The sequence below is a fragment of the Setaria italica genome, chromosome VII (genome assembly GCF_000263155.2).
Source record: "Setaria italica strain Yugu1 chromosome VII, Setaria_italica_v2.0, whole genome shotgun sequence".
NCBI lineage: Eukaryota > Viridiplantae > Streptophyta > Magnoliopsida > Poales > Poaceae > Setaria > Setaria italica.
The window spans coordinates 13,972,174-13,986,253 of NC_028456.1; the positions used below are offsets into that span (position 1 = coordinate 13,972,174).

The following is a 14,080-nucleotide window of genomic DNA, read 5'->3' on the forward strand; positions in this document are numbered from 1 at the left end:
AAAAGTAAGATTGAGGAGGATTTCATTGGAAACAATACATTTCTTTACATGGTCACAAGCTGAAGTGCCAGCAACCATATCTAGACTTGTTTTTATCTGTATTTCATTCATTAGCACCCTTATATTTGTTTATTTGAATTATCATCACATTCTACAAAAAGGCATAAAACTTAAAATGCGACAAGGACCTTTTTTTCATGATTGTAGCATTGTAGTTCAAATGATTGCCAACCTAAGTAGACAATTAAAAGGGATATTTGCACCATTTTTCAAAATATATGCACCCCCTCCCCATGTTGCCATGTTTACTCCGCCTCCTTCCGTGGCTGTCCCTCAGAAGCGATGGAAATGCCAGCCGGAAGAACCTTGGCGCTGGCATTGTCCCTGAACCTTGCGTAGATGTCTCCCTTGTAGAATTTTCTTGTTCTCCACACCAGTACCAGGGACACGACCATGCCAAGCACCGTGACACCCGTGACAATCAAGAACGACTTCTTGAAGCACTCCACGCCCATGCACGTCTTGTCGACGCCGGCCAAGGTTCCGCCGTGCTGCTTCGCAGCTTCGACGTCGTAGAAGTACCCGGAAACGCGCACGTTGAGCAAATAGGCGCCGATGGGGCTCGCCACGGTGCCGAAGTTGTAGAGCGTGGAGTAGTACTTGAGCCCAAAAATCTCGGAGATGATGGCATAGACCAGTGGCCACAGCGCGCCGAAGCAGAATCCGACGAGCACAGACGCCAGGTAGAGTGATTGCGGCACGCCGAAGGCGATGAGGAGGTGGCCGACGCAGGAGAGGAGGAGCACCATCGTGACCATAAGCGTCCGCGGAAACTTGTAGCGTGAGAGCAGGATCTCGGATGTGAACCCGGAAACGATGCGGCCGGCATAGTTCCAGATGCTGATGAGGGAGACGAAGGTGTTGATCGTCTTGGCGGGGTACCCGAGCGACTGCCCGATCTGCCCCATGTTGTCGATCGCCGTCAGCGTGCCGCCGGCGCCGCAGATGGTCGCCATGAACAGCAGCAGCATGTCGACGCTCACCAGAGCCTGCAGGATGGTGTAGTCCTCCCCCCGCGGCGGCGGCGTAAACATGTGCTTCAAGCACGAGCGGAGGCTCGAAGACGACGATGCCAGCTGCTGTTGTGGGAGCTCTGCATCTTTTTCGACGGTGGCATTTTGTTGTTCTTGTTCTACCATCTGCAGGGCGGCTGGTTCCTCGATGGTCAGTGTTGGGGGCTCCTGGAGAGATTCTTCAAGCTCATTCAGGATCATGTACTCCTGCTTGACGACGACGGTGAGGGGCAGGAAGAGGAGGAGGAGCACGGCGGCGCCGGACACGGCATAGGCTGCGTGTGAGAAGTTGATCCGCTGCTGCACGACGATCATAACAAGAAGGAAACCGGCCAGAGCGATGGAAATGTAGAGGAACCGGTAGAAGGCGCTGTTGGTGGTTGCGGTGGAGGTGGAGCTATTGCGTGGATGCGGCATGATGCGGACGGCGTGGCCAAAGAGGATGGAGACGGTGACGGGGAGCCAGGCGATGAGGAGCACGAGCGATTTGGCGTTATCGCCATAGATGGCGAGGTAGAGCTGCGCGAAGATGGCACCACTGAGGCCGGTGAAGCTCTTGAGCAGGCCAAGGGTGATGCCGCGGCTCTCCGGGAAGTTCTTGACGCAGGTGACGAGGGCGCAGGTGTTGGTGAAGGACTGCGAGTTGGCGCCAACGCAGATGTAGATGCACATGAGCCAGACCGGCGGGCGCGCGGTGCGGCCGTCGACGGCGAGGTAGATCATGAGGTAGCCGAACAGATTCAGCGCCGCGCCGATGGAGAGACCGACCCACGGCGGCGTGACCTCGTTGATGAGCCCCGCGAGGATGCCAACGTTGTAGCCCAGGTCCTTGAAGAAGGCGAGCGTGTTGAGCGTGCGCTGGTCGTAGCCCAGCGACGTCTTGAGCACCTTGGAGTACATGCCGAAGATAAACGTCGCGCCTGACGCCGACAGGATCATCACGGCGGAGAACACCATGAACCACCGGCCGAGCACCACCTGCCGCGCGAACCGCGGGGTCACCATTGCGCCGCCACCGCCGCCGCTGCCAAATGCAAGCTTCATCGCGGCAACCTGATGAGACAAGTACCAGTGAATAAAACGAGCTTCTTCTTGGGTTTTGGTATCTCGTTGTTGTGTCTTGCTTCTGCATCGGCATGATATATATAGAAGCTCTCCCGAGTCCCATTTCTTTAGACGAGGTCGCATGCATATTTTTAGGAGTAAAATATATGGACGGTCCTAAATTTGTCATAAGGTACATCTAGGTCTCTAAACTTTTAAAATAAATTTTTGGATCGATAAACTTATCTCAAGATGCCATCCGGATCCCTAAACTCTCAGAATACATTTTCATGTCCCCCAACTTATCTCATGGTGTCGTCCGAGTCCAACTCTCAGAGTGCATTTTAAGATCCCAATCAAGAGCCAAGCAACACATGCATGTGCGATCACTAGCATGAGGTGGTTGTGAAAGCAAGCTAGGAGACCTACAGCAGATCCTGACGGCGTCCTGGAACATTTTCTAATCTGGAAGCTTGCAAGTGGCTCTGCTGCTTATCCTGACGGCGTCCTGGAACATTTTCTATTATTGATTGGTCAACTATTTTTTTGAGATTTCCCACAAAAACAAGTACACCATCCAACAGGTGATTACTTTCCTTAATGGGTTATTATTGATCAAGAGAGGGCCTGTTGTTTGGTCTGACAAAAATAGTAAATGTAACTACAAGAAAACCCGGTAGGTACAGTCTTGATAAATTCTATTTCATCTCTAGATGAGTGTAGATACATTTTTTTGTAAAAAAACGTGTTTGGAGCCTCTCTACCTCCTGTAATACACTGTTTGCCTCTACATGGCTGCCGCAATTCTTGGGTTTGCATATGAAATTACAAGTTGTTCAGTTGGAACGACACGGTTTTTTGTCAAATTAATAATGAACTAGCAGCTCGCTACTGATTGATCAGTGAGACGTACAGCAGACGATGCTCATCGGGCAGCTTGCAAATGTGTCTGCTGCTTATCCCTGATGGCGTCCTATTATGTTTTCTGTTTATTGGTATCAACCATTTTCTGAGTTCCCACAAAAACAAAGCACACATCCAAAAGGTAATACATTAAATTACATCCTAGGTTAATGATCATCTAGAGCTGACCTATTGTTTGGTCTAAATTGAAGCACAAATGTAGATATTACGAAATCAAGGTGGTCGAGGAGTCGATGAATAACCAAGATGGGAACTCAAGAACCGACATGAACACATAACGCCGCATGTCCCCATAACTAAAACAAAAGCTCGTTAGATACACTTTATTTGTAGGCGTGATTCACCTTATTTCATCTCAAGGTGACGGTAGATACGTTTTCATAAAGCTGTCTTGAGCATCTCTGTATGGATCATGTCAAGATATGTACGAATTGCTAAGCATGAGCCTTGATAATTAAAGACGCTTTCTAGAGGCGCTTGATACATGTCTATAGGTGTAGATACACTTTCATATTTACAGTAACATTGCGTGTCTAGGATTGTGCACACTACCCTGACATGTTTTTTCGTATCGGCAAATTCTGTTGGGAAAGTACACAAAATCATCAAGGATGAAGTCCCTAACTGTTACCATCAGGGATGAGCTGTCAGGGACGGAGTATATACTCAGTTAAAGTCTACCTTCCTTAGCGGAGAACCTTTTACTAACCAATATCTGACGGTTGGTACCATCAGAGAAGCCCTTGCGCTTCAGTTTTCTGGTTAACCGTTGGGGGAACTTCTCCTGACAGATTCAATTCGTCACAGAAAGTGCAAAACCCCCTGGTCCGCTACCTACCGTCACGGAAAGTGAGAATCCTCTCCCCGTCGGCTGCCAACCGTCACGGAAAGTGCTAAATCTCTCCGTCACCTGCGTACCTTCAGGAAACAGCTTTCACGACAAATCAATTTGGATATCCTGGAAATCTCATTTAACCACATTCAAATTAGTGACTATCTGTGATGTCTTGTCACATATGATGTAGGGAAATCCTTGTTTCTTTGATGTCTTTTCCCATTCTAGCAGAGACACACATAGCCGAGTGAACAACATGAGATTTCCAAGACAAGCACTAACATGCCTTATTGCTTTCTCCTTTCCATTAAACATCTCAAAGATTCAATTTCTTCCATCGGGCTACTCCTGGATTTCACTTACCATTAGAATAACCATGACAGGCCAAGGCGTCATGACTTCAAATAAAACAAAATTAGGAGCACAAAGAGCTCAGGACCTGTTATTCTCCTGTTCTCCCTAGTTCAAGAACTCCAAATTACTGACCTATAATACCTGGCCAAAACAAGGATACAAATCCACAGACTTTACTAAGCTTAAAAATGGCACTGAAAAAATAGTTGTGCATAGGTAGAGCTTGTCAGGTATGAATAAGTTTTAGAAGACAAAAAGAACAAAGTGTTGACACTCGTTATTGGCACCTTTTTAGTGTATTTTATGTGGCATTATTGGGCTAAGGGCGTGTTCGCTTGCTGGCCATCGGCCAGCGATGCCACAAGCTATGGCACCGATTTCTCTCGCCACAGCCGCCACAGGTTGGGTGTGGCGAGCTGTGGCCGGGAGCCAACCACGCCCTAATTCTTATACTAACCCGCCACTTGGCACATGAAATAACCTAACCTAATTATTGCATACGTGTTGATTTTGGAGCATATTGTGTTTTGATAGGAAATACAACATAATTAGTGGGTTTTCATAAGGAGCTTAATGGATAATTGGATGAGGGTCAACGAGGGAATCCTGCACGAGAAAGGGGAGGACCAGATGGGCCAGAAAGGGCCTAGGCCGATCGGCCTGGGACCCTATGGGCCAATCAGCCTGGCCCATTTCAAGGCCCGATTGAGCTCTCGTTTCTTCAGCGTGAAGTCTACGATGCATCTAGGATCTTTCCACCGACCAATCATCTAGAGCCCCCGCCTCTGAAGGACTATAAATACTCTCATGAACTACAAGGAAGAGAGAGAGAAGAGGAGAAGGAAACACCATGAAAACACCATCCACCGCCGCCACAAGGTCGGGAAATAGAGAAAAGATTGGATCTACAAGAGGCCACGCGAAGCAGAACACCAGAAAGGAACCTCCCAAGTTGATCGGCTTGTAGTTGCCCAGGCCGATTGGCCTGGGGCTTTCCTGCCCCCGTTCATTATCCTCTTCGATCCAGTTGATCTATAGGGCATCCTTTACCTCCTTTTGCATCAATATGTCTAAGATCATGGGGTAAAGTCTTATCCTTGGGGTTGTATGGAGATCTTGATTTGTAATCGTTGAACCTCTTGTTTAAGTTCTATTTGTTATCATTCATATCTTGATGATGCTCTTTCGTATAATGGTTGGCCAGCGCTACTTTAGGTTGCTTTATTGCTTACCTAGAACGATCATCATACCATGTTCTTATTGTCCGATATTTGAGTACCCTTGTGTAGTGACGGTATGCAAGGAGGAAAGTATTGGGCATGATTCACATCTACTCACGATAACACTTGGAGATCTAGTTCTTTGATTCATGGTGATTGCATCTGCAAGTGATCCTAGATCCCAAGGACAAGCATTCCATCTATCAGCTTGTTCACAACCTTTATTCTCTATCTGCTTTGATCTAGATTGCTTAGTTCTTTTGTTAGCATAACCTTATCCTATACAAAGAGCTTTCGATTACATAGATTAGTACTTAGTTAAGCATGCAAATCTCTTATTCCATGGATTGATAAACCTTGGGGGAATCTCTAAGGGAAAAGCTACAACTGATCTGTGCACTTGCGGTTCAGAACTTAGCATGCTAACTGCCGTCAACAAGCTTTTCTGGCGCCGTTGTCGGGGAACAAGTCAGCTTTGCTACGTTTAACTTTGTATTAATTTTTGTTAACCTCTAACATCTAACTTTTTCTCTAGAAAAGAAAATTTTTGTTTTTATTTTTGGTGTCTAGATAGCTCTAATCAATCAAAATAAGGAGGAAAGAGAAAAGTCGTTGAGGGACTATGCAATACCATTAACCAATCGATTCGACGTGCAGAAATCTGACTCAGTACTTGCAGCCAAGCAATATGAATTGAATCAAGGAATAATTGAGATGGATGAAAGCAATCATTTTCGAGGAGTGGAGACTGATAGTCCATACAGACACATTGAGGGATTCACGATGCTTTGCAACAAGATAGAACAAGAGGGAGTTCCACGAGCATGGTTCAAGTGGAATCTGTTCCCGTTTTCACTTGCAGGCAAAGCAACAAAATGGTATGTAGAAGTTTCTTTGGATGCGAAAAGGAATTGGGAGACCGTAATGACAAAATTCTACGGGAGATTTTTCTCTATGAGAAAGGTCCAAAACCTTCAAAAGTAAGTGATCACTTTTGGGCAAGGAGAAGATGAAGGGATAGATCAAGCCTAAGATAGATTTAATAGATTACTCAAATAAGGACCTAAGCTGGGATTCTCAGGTGACGTGTTGTTGCATACATTCTATTTTTCACTAACCCAAAAATGCCAGGAGTTCGTTCAAATGTATGCAGGAGGAGATCTTTATAGAGAAAACACTCAGGAAGGCTGCACAACTCTTACAGAAGATTAGTAGAGAAGCAACTATGAATAGAGAATGGGATAGTTATCAATCTGGAGCCCAAGAGTAGGGAAATTAAGGACAAATACTTTCTAGAATTTTCAGAAAAGAACTCCAGAAGGATACAAAAGAAGAACCTGTGGTGCAAAAAGAAGAAGAACCAACACACAAAGAGGAGGAACCTGCTCGGTGCATCAAATATGACAAACTAGAAACATCAAAAGCCCAAAGCCTGGCGAATGCAAAGCCCCTATGGGAGTTTGAACAAATGGATTGGATTCCTATCATGAAATATTTGATAAGCATAGACCATATCCGAATCAAAAGGGATCAGTTAGAGCTAAAGAGATAGATTTTCCACCAGAGAGACACACTGGGTATCTGCTTGACAAAGAAACAGCTGGGGAGATAATTCAAAAGCTCTTCAGTGAAGAAGACGTGGACCAGACTACATGACTAAAGTGAAGAGAGTTATGGGAATAAAGCCCGAAGCATCACCGTTTGCTAGTCTGGCAAGAGTGTACGCAATTGGAGATAATCATGATGAAGGTGAACCTTTGCCTACTATTGATGGCAGTTAGCACGCCAATTTATGAACCACAAGTGCACAGATTAGTTCTAGCTTTTTCCTTAGATATTCCTCCAAGGTTTATCAATCCACTGAATAAGAGATTTGCACGCTTAACTAAGCACTAATCTAGGTAACCAAAAGCTCTTTGTATTGAATAGGATTATACTAACAACAGAACTAAGCAGTCTAGATCAAAGCAGATAGAGAGTATAAGGGTGTGAACAAGATAGATAAAACACTTGTCATGGGGATATAGGATCACTTGTAGATGCAATTGCCATCCATGAAAGGACTTGATTTGAGTGTTATCGTGAGTGGATGTGAACCATACCCAACACTTTCCCTCTCGTATACTGTCACTACACAAGAGTACTCAACTATTGAACAAGAAGAACACGGCATGATGATCATTCTAGGTAAGCAAATAAGCAACCCAAAGCCGGCCAGCCATTACATGAAAGAGCATTATCAAGATATGACTAATAACAAATAGATCTTAAACAAGAGGTTCAGCAATTACAAATCAAGATCTCCATACAACGCCGAGGACAAACAGAGACTTTAACCCATGATCTTACACATGTTGACACAATTCTGGGTAAAGAACGCCCTGTAGATCAAATGGACCGAAGATGATGATGAACGGGGGCAGGAAAGCCCCAGGCCGATTGGCCTGGGCACCTCTGAGCCAATCGACTCATGGGGTTCTTGCCTCCTTTGGTGCTTCGCTTTGCGTGGCCTCCTGTAGATCTGATCTTCTCTCCATTTTTCCTTCTTGTGGTGGTGGTGGATGGTGTTTGTGTGGTGTTTCCTCATCTCTCTCTAACTCTTCTTCTTGTAATCCATGAGGAGATATTTATAGTCTTTCATAGGCGGCGGCTCTAGGTCGATGGTCAGTGGAAAAACCCTAGAGATGTTGTGGACGTCACGCTGAAGAAATAGGAGCCCGATCGGGCCCTGGATTGGGCTGGGCCGATCGGCCTGCAGGGTCCCAAGCCAATCGGCCTAGGCCCTTCTAGCTCTCCTGATCCTCGACTTCCTCGTGCAGGTTTGCCTCGATGACCCATGTCCAAATATCAATTAAACTCTTTATGAAAACCTCCTTGATTATGTTGTATTGCCTGTCAAAATATAATATGCTTCAAAATACAACATATGCAATAATGGGGTTATTTCAAGTACCAAGTGGCAGGTTAGTATAAGAATATGCTTGAAAACACTAGTTAAATAGCATTGAAAGTGTGTTAATAACGAGCATCAACACCTCGCCATATATTAATTGTACAATTAATGGCGAGATCATCCAGAAGACACTCTGCGACATTGGAGCACATGTAAGTGTTATGTCTTCAAAGATTTACGATGAGCTTTACAATAAAATCTTGAAGCTAGATCGGACACCAGTTAAACTAGTTATTGGAGACGGTAGGACAACAAAACCTTTAGGTGTGCTTAGAGATCTAGATGTTATTGTCTCCGGTAAAGTTATACCAACTAATTTCATTGTTATTGATGCTTGCCATGATAAACATCAGGACATAATCCTTGGTAGGCCCTTTCTTAAGTTGGTTAATGGTGTTCTTGATGCGGGAAAAGGAAAAGTAACTATTAATCTTAACAGGGTTAAATATACATATGATTTTCTACCTGCTTCTTGCAAAATATTGCCTCTACCTCCTAATGACAAGGGGGTAGAGAATATTTGTTTTACTGAATGTTTCAAGGATCCTCTATCAAGAGAAATGGAAAATAATGAAGACAACCAAGATGACAAATTGGGAGAAGAAACCGACGCATTGACTACTCAATATGGAACTCTGGAGTAAGAAAAGTTTGAAGACATAGGAGATTTGGTGCAACGAAAACCTGAAGCACCAAATGTTGAGCAAAAGCTATTACACAAGGGATTAAAATATGAATATTTGGGAAATAATAAGACATATCCAGTCATTGTTAGCGACGAGTTGAGCGAAGAAGAAACTAAAAAGTTGCTGAATTTTTTAAGAAAATATCATAAAGTGATTGGATACACGATCAATGACTTGAAGGGAATCAGTCCAGCCTTCTGCACTCATCAAATACAATTAGAAGATCAATACAAGCTAGTTGTGGAGAATCAAAGAAGGCTGAGTCACGCCATGCGTGATGTAGTGAAGAAGGAGGTAAGCAAATTGCTTAATGCTAGGATAATCTATCTGGTACCAAACAGTGAATGGGTGAGCCCGGTACATTGCATGCCAAAGAAAGGAGGGTCAACTGTTGTGAAGAATGAGAAGAATGAGCTAATTCCTCATAGGACACTGACGGGATGGACGATGTGCGTAGACTGCTTTCTCCAGATCGCCGGGAAAAGCATGACTACCGGAAGTTGAACAAGGCAACTAGGAAGGATCACTTCCCTTTGCCTTTCATTGACAAAATGCTCGAAAGGTTAGCAAAGCACTCTTTCACTACCTTGATGGATATTCTGGTTTCTTCCAAATTTCTATACATCCGGATGACCAACACAAGACCACATTCACATGTCCCTATGGAGCGTTTGCTTATAAAAGAATGCCTTTCAATTTATGCAATGCACCTACGTCCTTTCGCTACATGATGGCTATATTCTCATGTTTTATTGAAGATATTATGGAGGTATTTATGGACAACTTAATACATGGTATGAACTTCAATAATTACTTAGAAAATCTTGATAAAGTTCTCAAATAATGTGGAGAAGTTGATTTGGTCCTGAACTAGGAAAAGTGCCATTTCATGGTGAAGCAAGGAATAGTACTGAGGCACGTTATCTCAGAAAGAGGAATAGAAGTCGATAAAGCAAAGATTGAAATTGTGGAAAAGTTGCCTCCACCAACAGACATCAAGTCATTATGAAGCTTTCTCAGACACGCCAGATTCTACAGAAGATTTATTAAAAAATTTTGAAGATCACCAAACCATTGATGCAACTCCTGCAAAAAGATGTGAGCTTCGAGTTTAATGAAGGTTGCCTTCATGCTTTCGGAACTTTAAAGCAATCACTTATCAGCGCACCCATCATTCAATCTTCAGATCAGAACCTTCCTTTCGAGATAATGTGCGATGCAAGTGATTATACTGTTGGGCCAGTCCTTGGACAAAGGAAAGAAGAAAAGGTACACATAGTTTACTACGCAAGAGAAACTTTAAATGAAGCTTAGGTGAATTATGCAACTACAGAAAAAGAATTGCTTGCCGTGGTATTCGCTTTTGAAAAATTGAGATCATACATTGTGAATTCTAAAGTGATTGTGTACACCGACCATGCTGCAATTAAATATCAATTATTCAAGAAAGATGCTAAACCATGTCTGATTTGTTGGATATTGCTGTTGAAATCAGAGATAAGAATGTATCAACAGGATGATAGAAAAGAACCTATTGAAGATAGAATGAGAGATGATCACTTATACAGAATACTTAACAAGGATGATTGGATGAATGACATTATTAGAGCAATAAAAAGAGCCCCCTTGAATCACTTGGACAAGAATGAAAAAAGAAAAGTAATTGTTGAGAGCAGGAAATATTATTGGTCTGCACCCCCTTCCTATATAGATATGGAGCAGGTCGAGTATTGAGAAGATGCATTCCAAGAGAGACAATACTTAGAAGATGCCATTCATCAGAATATGGAGGACATTTTGGACACTTCAGAACTCAAGTGAAAATATGGGGAAGCAAATTTTATAGGCTGGAGATGCATGAAGATGCGAAAAGGTTCGTTGCTACTTGCCCAGAATAGCAAAGAACGGGGAATATTTCATCCAGAAATTCTATGCCTTTGAACTACAATTTGCAAATAGATCTCTTTGATGTTTGGGGAATAGGTTTCATGGGACCTTTCTTAAATTCACATGCTTGGTCATGGTTGATTATGTGTCTAAGTGGGTTGAAGCTATTCCATGTTGGAAAGCATCGATGAAAGAATCAATTCGTTTGATCAAGAAAATAATATTCCCTAGGTATGGAGTGCCTAGAATTTTAATCAACGACAGAGGATAGCACTTTACATGAAAAGATTTTGGCAAATGTTTATCAAAATAGGGGATCGAACATAGAGCAATCAAAGGAGGGAAGGATTGGTCGAAGAAACTAGATAGCTCATAAAACACCTATAGGTATAACCCCATATCAATTCATCTATAGAAAAACATGTCACCTTCCCGTTGAACTGGAACATAAAGCTTATTGGGTGATAAAAGAGATTAATCTTGATGTTGATGCTGCAAGAATAAAAAGGATAATTCAAATAAGTTAGTTGGAAGAGTTGAGGCTTAAGACTTATCACAGTTCAAGCATTTATAAGAAGAGAATTAAGAGATGGTATGATAAACAGCTTTACAAGAAAAAATTCAAGGAGGGAGACAAAGTGCTATTGTTCAACTCAAGATTTAAACTCTTTGGCAAAGGAAAATTGATGAGCAAATCGGACGGACCATATGTGGTTCGTTCTGTGTCATCAACCGGTGCGGTAATGATCATGGACGTCAAAGGAGATCAATATTTTGTGAATGGGCAGTGAGTAAAAGTATTCTTGGAACTTGATGTAGTGCCCATCAATTATGTTGATGTCTATATCATGGAGGAAGAACGAGTTCGTCGAGGTTGATGACATTCAAATAGGTACCTTGTACATACTCTATTTTCTTTGTTTTATTTTCTTTCAAATTTTGTGTGGAACTCAATGAAATTAGGCATTTTTTTGCACGTGAGCGCTGCCATAAAAAAACAAGAGCCAGAGGGGATGAAAACCCCCTAGGCTGATCAGCCCAGTGAGATCGGCCTAGGAGGTTTTCGCCTCCGACTCGGTTTCCCTTCCCCATCTTTGGTAATGATGATATTTGGAAGTGATTTTTGCGGGAAAGGGCAAAGAAATTTTTGAAAATATTTGGATCCTTGGCCAAGACTTCAATAGTATATATTGGAGGCCAATTGGAGGAGCAATTTTGCATCAACACAAGCGATTCAGAACCACCAAACCTAGAAAAAAGTGCAATGGCAGCGACTAAGAGCTCGGGAGATGAGAGGGGGCAGCTGGAGGCCACGGGAGAGGCCAAGCTGATTAGCCTGACCTCCCCAGACCGATCAGCCTCCCCCCTCCTTTGGCCAAAGCCTTCTCCCTTCGATTGGAAGCCAAGGGACGCGATTGAGTGCCGGAAACTCCAAGGAGAACTTCTCGCAATGCTCACATCAACGTTGGAGGCAAGACGCCGTCTGGAAAGCTCACGGATTGCAAGCTAATCATCATCTCGAGTGAAGGCAAAGCGCCCAAGAAGAAGAAGGAGGCCATCATCGCTCCTAGAAGGTGTTCAACAAGTCTTCTCGGGATCAAGCACAAGAGCTACGTGGAGAAGATGCTCGAGTACACGCCGGCTAACTATGGAGGCGATAGCGAATGGGAGGACGACAGGAGCTCTAGATCGTGAGGTGCTGCAGGCCGCGGCGACGATGACGAGTACTTTGGCTAGATAGAAGAAGGCAAGGACAACAAGGAAGAGAAGCCGAATGGCCGCTGTCAAGACAAGGGCAAGGAAGAAGATCCAAAAGATGATGGTTCGGAACCCAAGGAGCATCTCCATGCATGTTGCCCTTGCTGCAGGCAAAACATCTAGTACCTCTTTGACGTTGTCGATGACATCGTACAAACCATGCAAGAGCTGGACCACAAGATGGAAGAGAATGAACGCCGCCAGGAGGACAACCTCAAGTTCTTGCAGAGGAATGTGAGGAAGCTCTTCAGGATGTGCGGCAACATAAGGAAGAACAGAGCCCATGGTGAGGGAAGCAGCAACCGCCCCATGTGTAAACAATGTGGGCAACATCACTAGTGCGTTTACGAGCGTCTTTCACCTTTTGTACTTTATGCGGTTACGATGAGGATGTTGTAAATTTTAAGTGTGAGGGGAGGATCCCCGCTCGTATGGAGTTTTTGGAGTCAGTTTGGTGGAGTCAGGTCGTGCGAGAGTCTAAATTAGAGTTTTTCTTTCAATCAAAAGTAGATAAAGTAGTAACATTATTAAGTTTTTGGGAAGACTTAGGCCTAAATCGCTACTTTAGCGTCTTTGTGAGAAGAAGCTTGAATAAAATTTGAGAATCGTGCAAGTATTTTTAGTGTCTACATTTGCTTACTTGTCTCTTACTTTGTTTTTACAACACCAGATCATGAGCCTTGTCTTGAATTTTAAATCTTTATTGTGGAGTTTAGTAATCGATTTTTTTATGCAATACCCATGCTTTATGATGATCTAGTGCTTAGGTTTTGATTATGCTCTATGAGTAAGGCATGAATTGGAGGTGATTTAAAATTTTATTGCTTATCTAAAATCCCTACAAAAACAAGTTTGATCAAGTTCTCTACCAAGTTGAGAGTTTTATTTATCCTATCTAGTGCCTAATTTAATTATACCACCATAACTGGAGTTGATGCTTTGAATTGAATTAAGATCGCTCTCTCTTGGATTGTTTTAATTCTGAGCATTGATCATGTCCTTACTATCATCTCTGATTGCTAGCCTCGTCAATATTTAGTACTAAGAGTTCTTCACTGAAACAATCATGCTCTACTGAATTACTAAACCCGAACAAAAAATTTCTCAATTTTATTACCTATTCCTTGAACACAACTCAATATACAAAGATATGTTCCATTTCTTGTCGAGGTTTATGCAATAATATGGAAGATACAAGATAAGGAAACTCACCAGAAAGAAGAGCCAGAAAGGAGGGAAGAAGAGGCCAGGCCGATCAGCCTGGCACCCTATAGGCCGATCAGCCTGGGGTCTTCCGACCTTGGTTCACGCACGTAAAATTCTTGGAAGGTCTCTGGAACATCCTA

General features: G+C 43.3%; 1 protein-coding gene across 1 annotated transcript; it reads right to left on the reverse strand.

The window, feature by feature from the left end:
- Positions 1–305: 305 nt before the first annotated feature.
- Positions 306–2,078, reverse strand: LOC101756569 (protein NUCLEAR FUSION DEFECTIVE 4). Its single transcript, XM_004977813.1, has one exon. It carries the CDS (start codon positions 2,076–2,078, stop codon positions 306–308), a length of 1,773 nt encoding a protein of 590 aa, XP_004977870.1.
- Between the last annotated feature and the right edge of the window lie 12,002 nt (positions 2,079–14,080).